Source organism: Neomonachus schauinslandi, chromosome 11 (assembly GCF_002201575.2).
Source record: "Neomonachus schauinslandi chromosome 11, ASM220157v2, whole genome shotgun sequence".
In the NCBI taxonomy this organism is placed as follows: Eukaryota; Metazoa; Chordata; class Mammalia; order Carnivora; family Phocidae; genus Neomonachus; species Neomonachus schauinslandi.
Genome location: NC_058413.1, coordinates 14,783,769 through 14,804,779, shown reverse-complemented (window position 1 = coordinate 14,804,779; position 21,011 = coordinate 14,783,769). Strand labels below are relative to the sequence as shown.

Genomic DNA, 21,011 nt, shown 5'->3' with positions numbered 1-21,011 from the left:
TGGGCCCTGCCATGGGTGGGACGGGCTCCCTTCAACCAGACCAGCTGCTCACACTGCCCTTTTCTCCGCACCCCCCCCGACCTCCCCCGTGCTGGCTGACTGGTTCTGAGTTTTCTCCCCTGTGTGTTCCCTTCTCTCTTCTGCCAGAGAGATATTTGGGGGAATCTTCCAACTCAGGAGAAGGACCTGGGCTTCTTGCTCTACCTATGATGAGTTTATTCCCTGTTAACCCTGGGTCCCCCCGAATTCTACCTCCCAGGGTCAGAAGAAGGTGTGGCCAACTCTCATCCTACCTTTTCTGGCCCCCAGGGGGACACCACACCCCTCTGCTCCCTTCTCCAGGGGCCATCAGGATGGCTGGGCCCCCGGGGGGCCTTCCTCCTTCCTCTGGCCAAGCAGAACCCCTGCATGGCTGGGGCAGGGGTGACTTAGTCTTGCATTCTGGGCTGTGGACATGTGTGTACTTTGCCTGATGTTCCCTGTCACCTCCCTCCCCGGGTGCTATACTCGCCTGTCTTCTGCTCGGTGTGTCTGCTCCAGAGCCCTCTGACGCTCTCCCTCACACAGGCAGGCCTGGGCCTCTCTTGCCACTCAGGGAAGGACACTTACAAGTCTGCTGGGTTTTAGTATCATGCCACTTCTTCATCCAGCCTAAGGACCCTCTGCGTAGGGGCTGAGAGTACAGGGAACCATGCTTAACATGAACAGAGTGTCGGGCTGGTAACAGGGATGAGTTCTCGGGCATCAGCAAGGTGAGGCACAGGCTAGAGACAACGCTCTTCACCCGACCGACATGGGGCAACGCCCCACTGCAGCTCCTCGGGGCCCTGGACATTAGCAGCGAGCAGGCTGGTGAAAGGCCAGCCCGCTCCTATGCGGAGGCTCTCCCAGAAGCGGCTAGAGTCGTGGCCATCGAGCAGGGCGCCCCAGCAGACCCCACAGGTCTGGCTGCGGAGTCTGGGGCAGTGTCCTCTCGTCCAGCAGCGGCTGGGCAGGTGCCGTCAGAGTGTAAGCTGCTGCAGCCCCTGGGACAGGCCACCGTGGGGAAGGGGACCCCGGTGCCGGGCGCTGCCGCCTGGGGGAGCCTGGCACTATCGCTCTTAGTTTTGAACTTTCTGTTTTGTCTCTTGCCCGTCCGGTTTTAGTTCCTGAAATTAAAGAAGTGGTGAGCCACAAGTACAAGACGCCAATGGTGAGTGTGCCACCCAAGCCGGCAGGCCAAGTGTGCACAGGGCTCCCTGGGGACCCTCACACAGGAGTGGGGCGGGCCCCCTGAGAGCACGGGGGCAGGCGGACTAGGGACGGTTGGAGAGCTGCCTTTGGTCTGGAAGCCGAAACGAGTCTTCAGCCCTGGGAGAGACACACACACACAGACCCCCAGTCCCAGCAGTCAGCTGTGAGGCTGAGCCCAGCGCGAGGGCAGACTTTTCTGCTGGGCAGATCTCCCTGCGTGGAGATGGGGGAATCTGAGGAATTTGATCCGTCTGGTCTTTCTCTCCCCTCTAGGCCCATGAGATCTGCTACTCTGTGTTGTGTCTCTTCTCGTACGTGGCTGCAGTTCGTAGCAGTGAGGAAGATCTCAGGACCCCGCCCCGGCCCGTCTCGAGCTGATGGGAGGGGTTAAGAGCCCCCAGGTCAGGGGGTGCCCTTGCATCTTCTGCTCACCAGGGCACGATGCTGCGTGTGTGTTCTCTGCAAGCCCCTCGCTGTGGCTTAGTTGGTTCACAGTTGTGTGTCTCCACGTGTCTTAGTGTCTGTCACAGGGCTCAGCGGGTTTCCTCTGCCTGCTCACTCTCCACTCCCAGGAGACCAGCCTGCTGTCCCCTCAGGGCTCAAGAGCCATGTGTGTCTGTCTTTGGGGCCAGTGGCTTCTGAGAATTCTGAGCACGGTATGAGCCCACCATCGCGTGTCCCTGAGACATTCGTGTTGTGGTTCCTCGTCCTTGGCGTTATGAGCCTCCAGTGCAGGACTCTGGCTCTCCGTCCTCTGGGGCCCGGTGTGCCTGGGTGTCGGGCGAAGTCCCATTTGGTACCGAGGGAGGGAAGCTTGAGGCCTGTCCGCCCAGACGAGAGGTGGGCAGGAAAAGGCCGGGAGAGTCACGGGGCGGCAGGGTGAGTGGCAGCCTCCCTCCCCCTCATGCATTTCCCAGGCTGGCGGCTGCCCGCCGTGGCCCCTGCAGGGGGGCAGCACCGAGGGGCTCCCCTTTGCCGAGCGGCAATTTCCCTAAGGTCTGCCTGGCATTTGGCCTGAGAGAGCAAAGTGGTTGGGCTGGGAGAGCCTCAGAGGCCCCTGGCTCCCGTGCCCAGGGAGCAGCGTGGGGCAGGGCCACCTTCAGTGTACGTGGCCCGTGTCTGCAGACAGCGGCCCCTGGCCCTAGGTGCCAGAATGGGGGATGGCCTGGGAGTGGGCAAGAGAGGATTGTACATAGTTCACCTCTACGTTATTTATAGAAAATGTACAGATGTGTGAATGTGAAATAAATGTCCTTAACTCACCTTGGGCTCCTCCTGCCTTATATTTAACGCTGCCTCCTCTCGGCCCAGGCCTGAGGAGCTGTCCCTGGACTCTACGAAGGCTCCTCAGGCCTAGCAGGAGAGAGAGATCATGGTCCTCCAAGTCCTGGCGTGCTGGAGGCCCAGCCTCCCACCCCACTGACCCAGCAGTGCCCCTCACCTGGCTTCCTGGACGCCCAGGGAGAGGTTGGGGAGGGCTTCCTGCCCTCTGCCCCCTAGCCCTGCAGGGGGCTGCTGAGCTGAGAACTGGCCACCAGAGGAAGCAGCCAAACCCGGCTAAGACACCTGAGCAGAGTCACGTAGCAGTGAAGGAAAAACCAAGGCTCCCCTTGCCCCTCACAGGCGTGGTCCAGAGAGGGGATGTGACTCAGGGTGTGACTTGGACAGGGCCTGGAGCCCCGGGCTCTGAGCTCTTGGCCAGCAGTGCCTTGGGTTGGGTAGAACTCAGAAGGAACCCTAGGACCAGGCTTCCTGGAATTGTTTTTTTCTATGCCATGGGGAAACCTCTGGCACTCCCTAGGACAAGAAAGACCATCCGCTTATTTTTTCTTTTCTTTCTTTTTTTTTTTTTGAGAACAGTGCAGGGGCAGTGGGGGAGGGGAGGAGAATCTTAAGCAGGCTCCACACCCAGTGTGGAGCTCCATGCAGGGCTCGATCTCATGACCCTCAGATCCTGACCTGAGCCAAAATCAAGAGTCTGATGCTTAACCGACTGAGCCACCCAGGCGCCCCAAGACCATCCACATTCTGTTAGGGCACCTCTGAGACCCGTTGGCTTCCTCTTCCCAAAAGTAAACTGATGACTGGATTTAGGCTCCCATGGGGGAAGGAAGAGCAGAGGAGGGCCCTGTTTCCCAGTATCTTGTGCTGGATAGGACTGCCCTCTCCTACTGGGAAACAGGTGTGGAAGGGCCGTGGGCTTCTTACGCACTGGAACCCCAAGGCAGCCTGGGGCAGCTCCATTCCAGGCCTTATGGGCCCAGAGCCACACTGAAGTTCAGCTCCGCCCCGCGTCCAGGCTGCTGTGAGCACAGGTCAGCAGGACAAAGAGCATACAGAGCACGGGGGACCAGGCGGGAGAGCCTTGGGTGTCAGCTCTGTTGCTAATACACCCCCTCCGTCACTGCCCCTTGCTTTCCTCACTGGAAGAACATGCGCGGTGGGGGAAGACGGAGGTTTCTTCTAGTGTCTTGCGGATTTAGGATTCCCCTCTCACCCGGGAGACAGAATACCTGCCTCAGTTTGCTCGGAAGGTTAAGTGTCTTTCCCTGGGCTTTTTGTGAAAACAAACACATCGGACAAGAAGAGCCAGCTCTCTGACTGCAGTCGTCTTTTATTGCCCTTAGCCTGTGAGAACACGCGGCAGGCCAGAAAGGCCTGTCCCCAGCCACCATCTCCTGAGCCCACCAACTTTCTGCCCCAAAGTCCTGAGAGCTTCCAGGGGGAGCTCTGGTGGTTCGGTATGTGCAGAGCCCCAGGCCTGCTCGTCTTCACGGCCCTGCCATCCTGACGCTCCCCCAGCCCAGCCCCCGGATACACACTTGAGCACACACATCCAACAGCAGGAAGGCGGCTTGTGCAGCGTCCTTCCAGGCTCCCGGGACACGGGCCGGCATCCTGCAGCACCTGTAACACGGGTTCCCTTGTGAATGCACTTGACTGAAACCCTGGGAAGAGGCGCCTGCACCTCTGTTTCCTGATGGCTGCCCCCAAACCGAGGACCAGGGCTCGGCCTCTGACTCGGGCCGGGGGCGTCGGGATGGCTTGGAGGACATACCTGGCCGTCTCCGGGGAGCCAGCTGGGTCACTGAGGCACTGCAGGGGAGAAGGAGGCCATGCCACACGTGTGTTCCCTCTCCCAGCACCTTGCACGTCCTCCCCCCGCCAGCCTCCTGGGAGGCCGAGGGGGCAGCTGTGGCAGCAGAGCCCAGAAGCCAGTGCCCACGTTGGACACGACAGGGTCATTGCTCTTTCAGCCAGAGCAGCTGCGTGGGCCAGGCCAGCAGGGTCCCAGCTGGTTCCCTGCCTTCTCCACCACCCCGGACCCTGGTCCCGTGGCTCCTCACCTCGTACTTCCAGGCGGCACTCACACTGTGCCTCGCCTTGTAAGTTGGTGGCCCTACAAACGTAGATGCCCCCGTCAAAGGGGCAGGGCTTTCTAATCTCCAGGGTCAACACTCCCTGCTTGCTGAACATGCGGAAGCGGGCATCTTGCCCCAGGTCCAGGCCGTTCTTGAACCAGGAAATCTTGGGCTATACGTCAGGTAACGGGAGGAAGGGAGACCATCTCAGGTTGACAGGAGACCTTGCGGGAACCTGTTTCTATTCTAGGGGCTCCCACTGGAGTCCACACGATACCCAAGCAGGGAATGAACAGGGAGCCGATGGAGACTGCCAAGGCCCTCTTCAGGCAGAGGCGCCCGGCCCTGAGCCCCGTGGGACAGAACGCAGGGAAAGGCTGGGGAGAGGACCGCTGGTGGTTGGAGCCTCTGAACCCTGCCTCCTGAGTCGGCCTGGCCCGGGACCCCAAGCTCTGTACCTTGGGGCTACCCCGGACAGCACAGCAGAGGGTAGCATTGTAGCCGGCGATGACTGAGCGGCTCACCAGGGGGCGGGTGAAGCTCGGGGCCTCAGAGAAGTCCAGGGCCTTATAGCTGGGGGGCTCATACGTGATGCCTGTTGGTGATAGGACTTTGTACCAAGAGTGTCACCCCACACTCGGCCCCCTCCCTGCTCCCACCGCCTCCCTGCCCCAGCTCCTGCTGGGGGTGGGAGTAAAGGTACAGCACCTGGTTTGGGGATAAACACAGGCTCCTTGGTGGTGGCGGCTTTGTCACTGGGTCCCACCATGTTATGGCTGAAGACCCGGAAGTAGTAGCCATTGCCAATGATGAGCTCTGACACCACGCAGTGAGTACGGCGGTAATGCTCCAAGACGGTGAACCACTCCTGGGGGCGTGGAGGAGAGGGGGGCTCTTTGGGGGCTGGCCCTACTATCTGCCAGGGACCTCTTCTGGGTACCCCTGGTGTCTGCACCCCAACTGTGGAGGGAACCAGGTCAGAGAGGGAGGATGAGCGGCAGACCCATTCTAACGACTGAGGCGGGAGCTGGGGCCAGGTCTGCCTGGCCCTAAGGAGGGTATATATGGGGGGCCCAGGACCCCAGGCTCACCATGGTCTTCTTGTCAGCTTTCTGTACCGTGTACCCCCAGATCTCTGTGTTGCCATCATCTTGGGGTGGCTTCCACTCCAGAGCCACGTTGAAACCCCAGGCTTCAATGACCCGAATATCCTGGGGAGGGCTTGGCTTGTCTGCAGGAGAGAGCCCAGCTGGAACACACCTCCTGAGCTGGCCCGCCACCTTCTGTGGGGGCTCCGGGCATCCCAGAGGAGGGGCCCCAGCACCACGCACCAACGATCTGCAGGACTAGCGTGGCCTTGTCCTCCATGTTCTCAATTCGCAGCATCACCTGGTAGGTGCCAGAGTGGGCCCGGCGAGCAGCCCGGATGAACAGGATGGTGTCTGTGGGGCTGTTGCGGATGCTCACCTCCTCACCTGCCAGGGGCTGCCCCTCTTTGGTCCAGGTCACCTGAGGCCGGGGCTTGCCCTGTGGGGAGGGACAGCTCACCCCCGAGCCTGGCACGACTGGGTGGCATTTCAGGGTCTGGTCAGCCCAAGACACATCTCCCTGCTAGGCATAGATGACACGCGAGGCGGGGGACAGGGAGGGTGGCTGGCCCTACCTGGAAAGGAATGAGGAGGTTCACGGGCTCCCCAACCTTTCTCTGGATGGTCTGGCGCAGGTGCCTGGGCAACTGGAGCCGTGGCCGCTCTGTGGGTGCCAAGCGGGTGGCTCAGCAAGGGGAAAGCTCCGCCCTGAGGAGCGCCACAGCTCCTCCCCTCCGGAGGCGGAGCCAGAAGGCTGCAGCTAAGGAAAACGCCCCTCCTTTAGCTCCCCCAGCCCCAGTCCTGGCCCCAGGTCATCTACAAAATCCCTGCTTCCACCTCAGCCTCACCACACCGCTCTGAGAGGCAGGGATCAGAGAGGGTGAGCAACGGGTTCGAGGTCACACAGCTAGCAAGTCACAGGCCAGGATGCAAATGTAGGGTTTTGGTCTCTACCCTATCCCTCAGGCTGTTTCCACCGGTCTGCTGCCTCTTTCCAATCTTTACATAATTGATCCTCTGCTGGGAATAGAAGAATGGGAAGTGGATCCCAGATGGGCCAATCTGACGCTGAGTCATGAGCACAGGGACAATACCTGTGGAACTGAGAGGCTCATAGAACAGAGCTGAAAGACAATGGCGTAATGACCTCCACGTTCCCTGTCCCAGAACCCTGTCCCCGAAAAACTCAGGGAGCCCTCTCCAAATATTTGCCCTGGGCCTGGGGCACGAATAAAGCCTCCGACCCTCCTCTCCCTGCACAGCGTTCGGTCCCTTTTCCCTGCAGGGGCTCCCTGGATGTGCCCCCTTCCACTGACCCCAAGGACCAGGGCGCGTGTGGCAGGTCTGCCCTGTGACTGCACAGGGCCACTCACGCAGTATCTCCTGCACCGTCACGGGCTCCTTGGTGGCGACGGGGGCTCCAGGCCCTGCCATGTTGTGGGCGCGCACACGGAAGAGCAGCCGGGCCCCGGTGGGCAGGTCCTTCACCAGCATCGAGGTGCGCTCTGTCAGCCCCTGCAGGGCGGCCACCCACTCCGAGCCTGGCCGGGGGAAGCCCATGGGAAGCATCAGCATCAACAGGCCACCCCGCTGCGCACCCTCCCGTGGCCGTCTGGGGCCCAGCGGGGTGACAGGTGCCTGGCCCGGAGGCTGGTTCAGAGGAGGGTGCTGGTGGGGAGGCCCAGGGCCGGGACACTCACAGCCCTCCCGGCAGCACTCCACGCTGTAGCCGTCCAGGCCTCCGGCTCCCACACGCTCTGGCGGCCGCCACTTGAGGGAGACGGTGGTGTTGGACACATCCTCCACCGCCAGGTGGGTGGGCTCACTTGGGGGGCCTAGGCAGAGGGCGAGTCAGAGAGGGGTCCGGGTGGGTTCCCTCAGGGGGCCTAGGCAGAGGGCGAGTCAGAGAGGGGTCCGGGTGGGCTCCCTCGGGGGGCGTAGGCAGAGGGCGAGTCAGAGAGGGGTCCGGGTGGGCCGGGACCACCCAGAAAACCGAAGGGCTGGGACCCAGACCCTCGACTGGCCACTGGTCACACAGGGGCACTTTCCCTGTTGTCTGGCTTCCAAGCTCTGTCAGAAATATTTCAGCTCTGTGAAAAGACATGTCTCTAGATAGGCTTAAAAACAAACGAACAGCAACAGCAACACAAAAGAGAGCTCTGAATAGGAAAAGATACCCCAAAGAACGCAAATGTGCTTACAAGGAGCCACTTCGTCCAACAACAGAGGAAATGCTATAAATGGAGCATTTAAGGAAAAACCGGCCTAAAACAGGGAGTCTCCTGGCGCTGTATGGTTAGACGAGCTGACTAAGAGTTCAGCAAACTGGGAGTCAGTCCCTAAAGAGAGAGGCCTGGAGCCTTCTCCCCATGGCACCCCTGCTCCTTGCTGCAAGCTGTGCCCCCTCCTAGGGCCAGAGGGGGGCGCCTGCCTCTGCCCCCGACAGCTGCCCCACCCCCTGTCGTGTCCTGGTAGGAACAGCTGTGCTCAAGAGCCTGGCACACCCTCAGCGTCTGTTCCTCCCTCTCGACCCCCGTGACCCCAGATGGTCCTCCCCGGGGTGATGGAGCCGACTCTGCAAACTCCATCTCCGAGTCCAGGGTCCTTTCCACAGACCCAAGCCCCTTGGACCCCCCAGGCAGCCAGTGCCCTCACTCTGTCCCATATATGACAAACCCTGGTTGAAGGGAACGGGGAAGAGGGGACCATTAACATTTATTGAGCACCTGCTGTATGCCATCCTAACAGCAGTTCCATAGAGTAGATATTGTCATCATCCCCATTTTAAAGATGTGGAAAGTGAGGCCCGAGAGGCACCAACAGTCAGAGTGGTGTGAGTCTCGGTTCCACCCCTACCAGCTAGGTGACGTTGCGCAAGTCGTTTAACTTCTGGGAACCCCCTTCCTTCATCTGTGAAATGAAGAGGACTGTCCCCTGCCGAGGCTTAAAGGGGACCATGATGTAAACGCCTAGTGTGGTGGCCGCCCACAGTGCAGCCGTGGACCGGGGGAGGGGGGGCGAGGGGCAGTGACAGGCCAGGCAGCCTCACCGATCGGCATGAAGGGCTGGGAGGCAGGGCTGGGCCTGGACATGCCGATGGTGTTGACCGCGTAGACTCGCATCTCATACACCACGCCCTCGATCATGCGCCGGGCCTCGTGGCTCAGCTCCCGCAGCAGGTCAAAGTTCAGCCGCATCCACCGGTAGCTCTTCTTCTTCTTGCGCTCCAGGATGTAGCCTGATGGAGGGGAGGCAGGAGCTCCAGTCTGGGGCCCAGACACCCCCACACCCCGGCCCTCGGGCTCTATCCCCGTGCCCTCCACTCACCCAGGACCGGCTGGCCACCGTCATAGGCAGGTGGTTCCCACTGCACCATGCAGGAGTCCTCACCCACATTGCTGATCTTGGGGGCTGCCGGGGCATCTGGCACATCTGGGGCGGGGGGTGGACCCACATCAGCCCTGCCCGGGCCCAGGGCCAATGCTGCTGGTTCTCTCACTACCCCAACCAATGACTAGAGCCTGCCTCCACCACCCCATGGACATTTCTAGAATGCGGCTCTGATCAAGTCACCAGCCTGTGATCAACGTTTTATGGTTCCCCACTGCCCATATTCACCCTAATCCCAACCCTCTCCACGGAGCTGAGAGCACGCCCTGTGATGTTTGTCAAACGACTAAACGAGTGAACGGATGGGCCCTCCCTGGTTGCCCCTCTGTCTTCCCTCTTGGCCCTGGGCCAGCCAGCCTCACCGATGACCTTGACTGTGAGGTTGACCTGGTCCTCGCCCACAGGGTTCTTCACCGTGACAATGTAGACACCCTCATCTTCCTTCTCTGCCCCCTCAACAGTGAAGATGCTACGGTCCTTGGTGGTCTCCACGCGGACCCGGCCCTCGGTCTCACACAGCAGCTGGGGGGGGGAGGGGAGCTTGGGGAGAAGGGCCCCAGTCGGACCCCACCGGCTTCGACAGCCTCTGCGGTGGCCCGAGGTAGGATCAGAGCTCAGAGCAGGGTCCGGGGAGCAGATGCAGCCTGAGTGGAAACTCTCATGTGAGCGCCTAGTCCCAAAACCTTGATTTCGTGCCTGCCAGGGGCAAAGCACTGGGGCGAGGGTCTTGGGCTCTAGCTCTAGCTCTGTCGTGGAACTTCTCTCTCTGTGCCTCAGTTTTCTCATCTGCTGAATGGGAATAACATGACCTTACAGAGCTGGGGATCCTGAAAGTTCTCAGGTGGGTGGAGGAGCCGATGGTGCCCAGAAAAGCTGACTTGAGTGGTGCCCAGGCAGCTGGTCGTACAGGGAAACCCACTCCCTGGTGGGGAAGCTGGGAGCCAGGGAACAGCCCCATCAGGAGGGCATCCTAGCAATGTTAAGGGGACTTTGCCCGACTGAGGCACGGGCGTCCCACGGTGACCGTGCCCGGGGCAGGAGCACAGCTAGCCAGATGTGGCGCCTTCACGGAGACCTCACTGAAGGGTGGAGACCATGTAGGCAGAAGAGGACGGAAGGCCAACGAGCTCGAGCCCACCGTCAGCCGCACTCACCTTCCTGTCAAACACCCACTCGTCACTGGCACCTGCAGCCCCCGGGGCATCAGGGGCTGGCCCTGCTGGGACCTTGTTTTTCTGGGAACAGAGCAGGAGGGAAGTGGGGGGCGGGGAACAGGGGCTGACTCAGCCCAGAGAGAATCCCTGCCCAGGGGCGCCTCTGTCCCCCCTTTTCCCCACCCCCACTCTGCTGCCCACCTCACCCACCCCCCTGGCCCCTGAGCGTCAGTGACAGGCTGTAGGTTGTGCCCCCACGTGGGTCGGGGACGGGCGGTCCCACGCACCCATTTGACAGATGGGGACGTGGAGGAGGGAGTACCTGTGTGATGGTCTTCTGCCAAATCACAGTGGGCGCAGGGTCCCCGGAGATGGGGACATCCAGGCGTAGCTTGTTCCCAGCCACAACCACAATGGTGTCCGGCTTGCGGCCCGGGCAGTCCAGGTGGATCTTGGGAGGTTCTGGGCGGGGATGGGGTAGGTCAGAGAAAGGCCCATGACAGAGGGGGGAAACTGGAAGGAGCACGTGTCCCTGGTTGTTTTTAAATCACTCTGAGGCATAATTTACACATAATAAAATGCCAACATTTGAGCACACAGCTTGACGAGTTTTGGCAAATGTGTACACCAGAGCAACCACCCCTCCATCAAGATCTAGAACATTTCCATTCCCCCCTCCCCCCAGGAAGTTCCCTGGGAGGTCTGTAACGCTAGGTCGCCTAAGCATTTCTCACACTGTGTTTAGGGGGAACACCAATGTCCTGCCAGAAAAAAGAAAAAAGACGTTTCCATGGTCAAATCAAGTAGGAAACCCTGGATTAAAACACAGTTTAGCACATTTCTTTACCACGGGATTTTCTAGAGCCTTTGACATGCTAACACAGTTTCTGAATCAGCAAGAGGTGGAGCAAGGTTCGGTGCTTCCCAAACTTACTTCACCATGGAACGCCTTTTAAAATGGAGTATCCTAGGCAGTGAACTTAGTTTGGAAAGCACTGACCTAGAGCATGCCTCAGCCTGGACTATTCTCCTGAAGTTAGGACTCTAGAATGCCTGATAGACGTTTAATCTACAAGCAGCAGGGGTACTTCTAAAAGAAAAGATTTGGGGCTCCTGGGTGTCTCAGTCCACTGAGCATCCGGACTCTTGCTTTCGGTTCAGGTCATGATCTCATGGTTGTGAGACGGAGCCCTGAGTCGGACTCTGGGCAGGGTGTGGAGCCTGCTTAAGATTCTCTCTCTCCCTCACCCTCTGCCCCTCCCCACTCTAAAAACAAATAATTAAAAAAAAAATAAAGGCAGAAAAGATTTAATAATGAAGTCTCACATCGTCTCATCTCAACTTTCCTGCCCCCCATGGAGGAGGTCCTATCAGGATTCCCACTTTAGAGATGAGGAAACTGAGGTTTCTAGAGATTATAACTGGCCCATAGTTGTGAGTGGTAGAGCTGGGGCTGGGTCTTGGGGTCCCCACTCCAGGTTCCTTGCTCTTCCTTCTGCTTGGGACTGGAGGGGGACATGGGTGGAGGGGGGCACAGGGAAGAGGTCCCGACACTCACCCTGCCTGGGCACGAAGTCGATCTTGACCTCTGCAAAAGAAGGATGAGCAAGTGGCACGGGGCAGGGGGGCGAAGGCAGAGCCCAGCAACGGGGCCCCCACCCCGGCCGGGTGCCAGCTCACCCATGAGATGGAGCTTGGCCGACAGGTTGCAGGCAAAGCCTTCGGGCACAAAGCTATAGTCAGCCTCGTCCGCAGGCGTGACATCGTCAATGGTCAGTTTGTGGACCCTGCAGAGAAGTGGTGGCTCAGGGGACCCCCCTGGGCCACCCCCCCCCCAGCAGCCTTACCATAGTCAGGGCTCCAAGGGCCCTTGCCCCACCCCTAGATCAGTGGTGGTCTGGTATTTTAAATGCTTTCTTTCTCTATTTTTGACTTTCCAGTCCCTCACTTGTTTTCAGAGGTAGACAATCTACAAGTGCCCCTTGGCTGGGCCCTTGGAGACTGAGCAGGGGCTGGTCTCACTAATCTCTGTGACCTTGGGCCCAGCACAGGCCAGCCCAGATGCTCGAGGCATGAGTAAGAGAGTGGGAGAGAGTTAGGGCCCCTGGCCAGAGCTGGCCTCCGGGTGGCCTCCTGCCCTGCCCTGGTCATGAGCTGGGGGCCGGGGGCTGGGGGGCTCCCAGCCTGTCTGTCTCTCTCACTGCTTCTCTTATCTCTGTCCTCGGCCTCTGCAGGACTCCCTTCTGTATGCTTCCGTCTCTCTGTCTCTCTTCTCTTGGTCTATCTCAGTTTCTGTCCTGTGTCTGTCTCTCTTTCTGTCCATCTCTGTCTCTGTCTCTATCTCTCTCTTGCTATGTCTCTGTTTTTCCCTGTCTCTCTATGTGTCTCTATCTCAGTCTCTGTCTCTGTCTGTCTGCTTTTCTGTTTCTCCCTCTGTCTCTCTGCCTGTCTCTGTCTCAGCGTCTCCCCCCCATCTGCCTGCCCCCCTCTGCGATGGGGCTGAGCCCCGCACACTCACCGCCCAATGTGGGACACCTTTATGCGGCTGTCGGGCACCAGCTCCTTCCCGTTCTTCAGCCACACGCCCCGCACGTTCTCGTCGGACACCTCACACTTGAACATCGCCTGGTCCTTCGCGCCCACCGTCAGGTCCGCAATGCTCTGGTACACCTCTAGCTTTTTCTCTGGGGGTGGGGGCAGAGCCAGTGAGCTGGGGAGGGTGTGTGTGGGCGTGGGCGTGAACCCCTGTGGCGATCACGTGGGCATGTGAAAACACGCGTGCATGCATGAGTGTGATGCGTGTGTGCAGACGGTGGTACAGTGCACACAAGGAATCTCTAGGGTGGGGGGGACACTAACCAGGCCCATCTGACCCCCCCAGTGCTCTCTGAGGTCGCCACCTCAGCAGCTGCCGTCTACAGATGAGAAAGGTAAGGCTCAGTGTGTCAGAGTGAGTGGCCCAAGGTCACGCAGGCTTCCATCCTGGGTGGGCCTGGTTCCCGTGCACGGCCGGGGGTGGCGCTGGGGCTGAGCGGCCTCACCCTGCACGATGAGCTCGGCCAGCGCCTGGCCCCCACTGGTGCGCAGCGCATAGTGCCCGGCGTCCTCCAGCGTCGCCTCATTGATGATCAGGTGGTGTCTCTGGCCGTCCTTCTTGAACCGGTATTTGAAGGTCTCCTCCCTGGTCAGCTCCACCCCATCCTTCAGCCTGGCCAGTGGGCGGGCAGCAAGTGCTGTGGCCTCCTTCGGGGAGGCCCACGGTGCGCACCCCCAGCCCTGCCCACGCCCCCATGCCCCAGGCACTCACCATTTGACCTGGGCCCCCTCCTCGGACACTTCACACTCAAACTCCACGCGCTGTCCCACCATCACCAGCTGGTCTTCCAGGGGCCGAGTGATCAGCACGGGGGGCTCTGTCACGTAGGCAGAACGAGATGGCCCGGTCGTCTGCAGCCCTGCCCCCCAGGGCCGCAGGCTCCCAGGGTCCCGGGGCCAGGCCCACCTTTGACGAAGAGCTCCGTGCTGCACTTCTCACCGCCCACCACGCACTGGTAGGCCGCGTCGTCCGCCAGTGAGCACTGGCTGATGGTCAGTGTGCGCTTGGCACCGATGGACTCGAAGATGTACCTGCGCCCCGGGCCGCGGGAGAGTGGGGGGAAAGCCATCACTCACCTCCTGGGCCCCGGGTGCCCTGCCCAACCCCCTGTTGGGACCCCGTGCCCCGCCCCAAGCCTTCCCCCCAGGAGCCGGGCCTTACTTGCTGTGGAGTAGAAGGGGCCACGGGAGCGTCCCGATGAGAGGAAGCGAGACGAAGGGAAAAAGAGCAAGAACAGAGGCAGAAACAGGAAGATGGGAAATCAGACCCAGAGAGAGGAAAATGGGGAGAGACAGGCAGGAACCGGGCAGAGATAGAGAACATGGGTGGCGAGAGGCAGGGAGAGCAGGCTAGGAAGCCTCCAGGGCCCCCCCGGAGCCCCCGGGCCTGCTCCCACCACCCCCAACCCCACCGCACCTGCCGCTCATCTGGATCTCTTGCCCATTCTTAAGCCACTTGACCTCGGCGTCGGGGTCAGCCAGCTCCACAGTCAGCCGGATCTTGTGGCCCTTGCTCACCTGGTAGGCCGGCTCCAGCTTCTTCTGAAAGGCTGAGCACCGCGGTCATTGCCCACCCCCGCTCCGCCGCCCCTGCTCCCCCAGAAGGCGCACACCCACCGTGGTGGCCTGTGGCTGTGCCAGACAGCCCTGTCCTCCCACCCCCCCGCCTCCCGCACCCCCGCCCCCCGTTCTCTCTCTCCGGGTCTCTGCTGTGTGTCTCTGGGCTAAGCTGGACTGTCCCCCGCCCCGCACCCCACCCCGTGTGTGCGAACGAGCGTGCCTTGTCCTCTTGGACGGCAGGCGCCAGCTCACCTGTGCTCTTCTTCTCATCCCGCTTCATGCCCTTGAGCCTCTTGAGCATGCCGCGCAGGTCGGTGATGCCGTGCTGGAAGGCAATGCGCTCGTACTCGGACGGGGATGCCTGCCGCAGGATCTCCCACACGTCCTCCTCGGCTGGCGCCTCCAGCCTCGAGTCCCTGCGTCCGCAGTCCGGCCGAGAGGCTTCAAGGGATACCCTGTGGACCCCTCCCTCCCCTGGGGCCCAGGACCAAGGAGCTGCCCCGCCCCTCTGCCCCTTCCCCTCTGGTGGTGCAGCATGAGCTGGCACTGGACTTAAGGTTCAGCACGGGGGAGTCCCGGGGAAGGGGGGATGACAGGGGTGCGGGCTTCATCAGGCACTCACCTCCGGAAACTGCTGCTCCGCAGGGCAGAAAGGCAGTGGACCGTTAGAGGCGTGGGCCCCCTGCCCACACGGACCTGGGGCCACAGCCCATGGGCCCTCGTGTCCCCCCTCCCCAACCCCTGCCCCTCCATTTACACTGCACCGCACACATTGCCTTGTTTGCCCCTCCTGAGCTCTGGCAGGTGGCTATCGGGAGAACCGGAAGCTCAGAGCCCTGGTCAGTGGGGATCCACACCCAGGACCGTCTGACTCCCAGCCCCGGCCGGCACCCTGCTGCCCCAAAGCCCCCGCCTGATGCTTACTCTCTGGGCCGCAGCAGCATCCGCCATAATGCAGGGTCCGGGAGAGAGAGGGAGAGGACACAGAGTCAGTTGGAGGGACTGCAGGGCAATTCCCAGCCTCTCTGGGTCCCCGGAGCCTACTGAGGTAAGCTCTCGTAGACTCAGGTGTCGGGGACCGTGGGTGACCCCGTGAGGATGTGAGTTCACAGGATACAATGTCTGCAGAGCCCTCTGCACTTCCCAACACCAGTACTGTCCCAGCTGACAGACTAGGAAACCGGCTCCGAGAGTTCAGTAACCGGCTCCGGGCTGCACAGTCAGAAAACCGCGTTGCCGGGATTTGAACCGGGGCCTCGCCATCTGCTTCAGGAGCTGCTACCCAGGGGCTCACCTCTTCTTCAGCAGTGAGCTGAAGTCCAGAGTTCCAGCGTCCTCGTGGCTGTCACTGTGGACAGGGACCCCCAGTAAGGCTGCAGTGGAGCCAACTGGAATGGGCTTGGGGTGGGGGTGGGGGTGGGGAGAGGAAGGGACACTGGCTGGATGGGGGCTCCCTATCCATCTGACCCCTGGGGTGTGTGTACTGGACAGGTAGGGGCTGGGAGAGGGGTACCTGACCCGCCGACCACTTCCAGCCAGGTTCCTGTGGGGGTTAGAACAAGTTCCTCACCTGCCCAGGGGATCTTGCTGTCCCCCATCCTTATCAACTTCATCTCTGTCCCCCACATGCCCCCACCACATCACTCCCAGCCCTAACCCTGAGGGGCCTCAGACTCCAGCGCTGGCCTCCCCCAGGCCCTGAGGAGAGAGAATCACTCACGTGCGGCGGAATGCTGATCGGAGGTCCAGGTCTCCGGGACCAACGGTCTCTGGGTGCAGAGAGGGAGGTGAGACAGGGAAGGGGCTCCAAGGGATCCCAGAAGCCCGGCTCTGGGATCTCTGAGTAGCACAGACCTGCCCATCCATGACCCGTGAGAGTGGGCGTCTACCCCGGGACCCCACATTCTGAGCCTTTCTGGGGTTGATGGGGCAGTTGATGGTCCCTGGTCCCTTAGAGGTGGCTGATCTCCCACTCAGCTCTGGGCTCACCCTTCACCTGTCCACCTGTGCCAGGAGCCTGGGACACCACGATGACTGAGACCCCAGGTGAGAGCTGGATGTGGCTGTCAGACCCCACCCCAACCCTGGAAGCCTCCATGGGTTTCTTTCATGGCCCTGTATGAGCTGCACTGAGCAGGACCAGGTACCCTCCTTCGTGTTGGGAAATGGGGGCAGACATAGGGGACAGGACCCAAGGGGACTCCGAGCCCAGGACAGACGCCAGGCTCCCCTCACCGTGGACAGTGAGAGTGAAGTTGCAGCTGTCAAATTTGTCCTTGGTGGACACCTCACAGCGGTAGCCGCCCGCAAAGGTAGCCTGGGCATCTGTAATGTGCAACTCAAACAGGTAGACCTGTGGAGGTGAGGTGTCAAGGGAGACCAGGGGCCAGAAGAGGAGGCCCTTCACTCCTAAAGGAGGCTGGGAGTGGCTAATGGCCACCAACCTTCTCAGCCCTCCGGGTTTAGTTAACCCATAGGGTTTTGTGTAAACAGGAAAAGGAGCCCCTTTTCAAGACACATGACTGCCATCTGCTGGCACAGGGTGGTGATAAAATATAAATCTGTGATGCCTACAAGGCAAATGACATTCACTTAAGATGAGGCACTTTTGTCCAGTGCACAACCCACGCAACTGAACATGTTGCCCCTGCCCTGCCAGAGGCCCACTTGCCTGGGCCAGGACTGTGGAAGAGTGAGAGGAGGAGCAGAAGCTGGGAGTCAAAGCACAGGTTCGAGGCCTGGCTCTAAGTGACCTCAGACCAGCAAAAACAACCTCTCAAGCTTTGTTATCTTCATCTGTATAATGAAGGGCCGCTTGGGCTCTGATACACATCTATCCAGGGGCTTTACATCCTCATTGGCTGATGCCCCCCCCCCCAGTTTTATTACGCCCCCTTGAGATGATCATGCCCTGCAAGCCCCCCAGGTCCCATAGGTCCCCTGGGCCTCCCCGTCCTCCCCGTGTACGCCTGGCCACCCAACCTGCTTTCCAGCCTCCCCAGGCTTCTTCCTTGCACCTCCTGTGTGCCCTCAGTCTCAGGGTGACCCCCAGGACTCCCCGTGCCTCTGGGGCTCCCCAGGGGCTCCCCGTGCCCTCCTCCCACCCCACGCCCCCAGGCCCCTCGGCCCGCAGGCCCCACCTTGCTGGTCCGGTCGTAGCTATTGTGCAGCTGCAGGTGCTGGCCCACTTTGCTGCTCAGATCCACCCACTTGCCTTTGAACCACTTGACCGTGGGCGGCTTCAGGAGGCTGGCTCCAGCCACACGTGCAGAGAAGGTGATGCTGCCACCTACAGAGAGGGGCGCCAGGCTGGGCTTGGGGGGCGCCCTGCTGCCCGGTTCCCCACCCCACCCCCGGGTACTGCAGCCCACACTCACCTGTGGTCACCTCGCCGTCCTGTGGCCTCATCACAAAGAGGCCGATGGGGTCGTCAGGGGCACCCAAGCCATCAGGGACTGCTGAGCTTGACCCTGTGAGCGGAGGCCTTTGAGACCTGCCCTGGGTCACCCCATCCACTGGCCCTGGCCCTCCCTGCACCACCCCTCTCACCTTCAGGACTCGGGGAGCCTCCTTTCTCCTCAGTGGCTGAGGCCAGGGCTTCGCCGGGGGCCCCAGGAGCCTCAGCAGGGGCAGGAGCAGGGCTTGGCACAGGCTCTGCCTTCACTGGAAGGGGCAGGGGCAGGGGTGGGGGAGCAGCTTCTCACCAGAGAGCGCTCCTCTTGTCCCTGGTCCCCCTCCATCTCTGTGGGCTGATTAAATCAGCAGCGTGCGTCTCGCCTTCTCCCCCTCGCAAACTGTGTGCCCACGTCCTGGTGGGTCTGCCCCAGCAGCTCTGAGCTCCGTCCCTCCTCTCCTTCCCCAGGCTGGGCTGGGGCTCCCTCCACACCCCCAGCAACCAGGGCTTCCCGGCCAGCACACAGCTGCCAAGTCCCCATCTGTGAGCGGGTGTCCAGAGGCCACTGTGCCTTAGTCATCCCTGAATTTCGCCTACTTCCACCAAGGCGGGAACAGGCCAGGGAGGCACATGGGGACCTTCAGAGAGGTCTTGCTGCAGAAAAGAGGAGAAGGGCATTCCTGGCAGATGGCACAGCCAAAATAGAAAAGCACTTCCTGTACCCTGGGCGATGGGGACGTGGCAGGGCTGCCCCCAGAAGCTCAAACCTCAGGGACGGCTGACCAGGGTCTTACCGGCTTCTATGACCTTGAGGTCAAACTTGACCTTGGAGGAGCCAGCGATGACTGCGTAGGGCCCCTGGTCGGCAGGGCCCACATCCCTCACTGTCAGAGTGTGCCTCGTGCCCTCGGCTGCCAGGCCGTACTTGTCCCCGGCACGGAGGTCGCTGCCCCCGCGCAGCCAGCGCACCTTTACTCCCGACCGCTCTGTCTCGGCCTCAAACACGGCAGGGCTTCCGGCGGCCACCTCTGCCGACCTCGGCTTCTTGCTGAAGGCTGAGACTGAGACAGGCCCGTGGAGGCTGAGGAGCCCCTGGCTTTCCCATGCAGCCCGCCCCCGCACCCCCTCTTCCTAACTCCGGCGATAAGCACTTTAATGCGTCACCTCGTTTAATGCTCCAGTGGCTCTGTGAAGCAGACATGATTATTATGCCCATTTCTCAGATGAGGACACTGAGGTTCAGAGAAGTTAAGTGACTTATCTAAGATCACACAGCCAGGAGGCAGGAGAGCCAGGGCTGTGTTCCTAACCTCCACACAAGAATTTTGCTAGGTGTGTGCCTGGAAACCCCACCCTCCCTGCCGGGAGAAGCCCAGCCCCCTCTCTCCCCCACCATCCGGGGCCCTTAGCAAGGGGCAGGTTCTCTGCCTACTTGAATGTGGCTAAATTTGTTCTCCAAGGGCCTCAGGCTGAGAATCAGCAACTGAGATAAAGCTGGCCTGGGAGGGGCTGGGGGGTTGGGGGGCTGGATCCCTGCCCTGCCCGACCTTGGTAAGAGCACAGGCCAGGACAAGGTCCCTGGGCTATGACTTTCTCTGCCCTTGGCCCAGGATCAGGGGCCTCTTAACCACCCTCTCCCAGAACAGACGGACTACATTACCTCAACATGGGAGTCACGCCTGGTGTGGGGGCCATGGGGGTGCAGGCTCATAAAGCAGAGAATCTCACAGCTGGAGAGAACCAACCCAGTACCTCCTTGTACAGATAGGGAAACTGAGGCCGGGAGAGGGCAAGGGTCTGCTCAAGAGCATTCAGCAAGACGGGCTTAAGTATAGATTCAACTTGGGCTCCTGCCTGTGGCGGCCTTTTCCCAAAAGGCCAGCCCGGGCCTCATCTTGCTACAGAAGAGATGGGATGGGGACAGGGAAGGGGTCCTCTGGTTTGCCCTCACTCTACCAGAAGGATGGGAAGGAGAAACTGAGAATCAGAAAAAGACCCGGAAGACAGGCCCCACTCTCAGGAACTCACTCTGAGGCCTATATCCCAATAGTAGCTGCCCCAGCCCTCCTTGCCCCACACCCAGCCCCAACCCCAGGCCTGGAGCTACCTGGCTTCTTACCCGGCTCAGGCATCTTGAGAGAGCTCACACCAGGAACTGAGCAGACACAGGCCACCCAAAGAAGTTCTGAGCAGGACCCGTCCCCCCACACTATATAAGGGGCCCACCCCCTCCTCAGGATTTCTTATCTGCCTCCTGCCCAGCCACCTGCTAAATATAGACAAATTCCAGAGAGCGAGGCTCTCCAGGGAAATGGCAGGGCCACATTGTTCCCTGCTAGCTTCCGTCCCTTCCCCCCTCCAGCCCAATATGATAGCTTCTGCCCCCCCAACCCTTGGTGAGCCACAGGGGTACCCCACGGCCTGTCTGTATGTCCATCTGACAGGGAAATGGTGTGATGGATTGGTACACGCACAGATCCTGGGGCCAGGCCGCCCTGAGTCCTAGCACTGCCCCTTCCTTAACCTCAGTGCCTTAGTTCCCTCATCCGTAAAGTAGGGTGATGATAGCAGCTCCCACTGTGTAGGATTGTTCCGTGAGTGAAGCGGGTTTATAAATGAAAATGCTAGAAAGTGCTGGATGACAATGCCTCTCCCACCGGGGCTCACAGGGCCCTGGGCTGGCCGCATGCTGCGGAGTCCTGGGTGGGCTCAGTCCAGGGCCAGGTGGGCAGAGGGCAATACTGGGCTCTGGCACCACCCAAGGGGAAGGGCTGGGTGGGCCTGCAGGTGAGGGCATGGGGGTAAATCTCTAAATACACCCCAAAGTGGAAGTCAGAGGCAGAGCTGGCTCTTGCCAAAGTCACGAGGATTCACACGAAAACTACTGCCAGAATATTCTGTACCCACCCCCCTCACACACTCTTCCTCTATGAACTTTTGCTTCTCCCTTCCCCCCTCCTCCCTCCCCCTTCCCCCCCCCCCCCCCATCGCATCAGGGGCATCGGTGGCTGCACAGAAAGAAGCAAATTTCGTGTGACCCTCTCCAAGCAAGATCCAGTATCAGGAACAGTCATTCGCCCTTCATGGTCCGGCCGGGGCGGGGGGTGGGGGGAGGAATTCTCTACAGAAGCCTCGCCACGTGGCTGGAACTTACCGTTCCCTGCCCCCCCCAATCCATTCTTCTCTGCCCCTGTCCAGGGCTTTTCAACCACTTATAACTGTATCCCCTGCTCCT

At 60.6% G+C, this 21,011-nt stretch overlaps 2 protein-coding genes across 5 annotated transcripts in view; one reads left to right on the top strand and one right to left on the bottom strand.

Moving 5' to 3' along the window:
- The window catches only part of MADD (MAP kinase activating death domain), a 39,702-nt gene extending 37,207 nt beyond the window's left edge, over positions 1-2,495 (top strand). For all 4 annotated transcript variants that reach the window (XM_021685422.1, XM_044919734.1, XM_021685421.1 and 1 more), the window contains 2 exons: positions 1,146-1,192; positions 1,507-2,495. In XM_021685422.1, coding sequence (XP_021541097.1) covers positions 1,146-1,192; positions 1,507-1,611 — 152 coding nt within the window. In that variant the 3' untranslated portion in view covers positions 1,612-2,495. The remainder of the gene's footprint in view (positions 1-1,145; positions 1,193-1,506) is intronic.
- A 1,822-nt stretch (positions 2,496-4,317) lies between these two features.
- On the bottom strand, positions 4,318-19,909 carry MYBPC3 (myosin binding protein C3). Its single transcript, XM_021684802.1, has 34 exons — positions 19,884-19,909; positions 18,571-18,837; positions 17,932-18,045; positions 17,760-17,852; positions 17,523-17,671; positions 16,618-16,735; positions 16,103-16,151; positions 15,896-15,925; positions 15,677-15,730; positions 15,307-15,309; positions 15,005-15,016; positions 14,635-14,798; positions 14,240-14,372; positions 13,985-13,987; positions 13,730-13,854; positions 13,535-13,640; positions 13,269-13,435; positions 12,746-12,911; positions 11,908-12,014; positions 11,786-11,815; positions 10,550-10,689; positions 10,228-10,308; positions 9,436-9,595; positions 9,011-9,115; positions 8,733-8,921; positions 7,384-7,518; positions 7,057-7,224; positions 6,259-6,347; positions 5,927-6,122; positions 5,687-5,826; positions 5,304-5,463; positions 5,054-5,190; positions 4,581-4,767; positions 4,318-4,329 (listed from the first exon to the last, which is right to left on the bottom strand). The coding sequence occupies exons 1-34, from the start codon at positions 19,906-19,908 to the stop codon at positions 4,319-4,321; spliced, it is 3,813 nt and encodes a 1,270-aa protein (XP_021540477.1). The 5' UTR covers position 19,909; the 3' UTR covers position 4,318.
- Between the last annotated feature and the right edge of the window lie 1,102 nt (positions 19,910-21,011).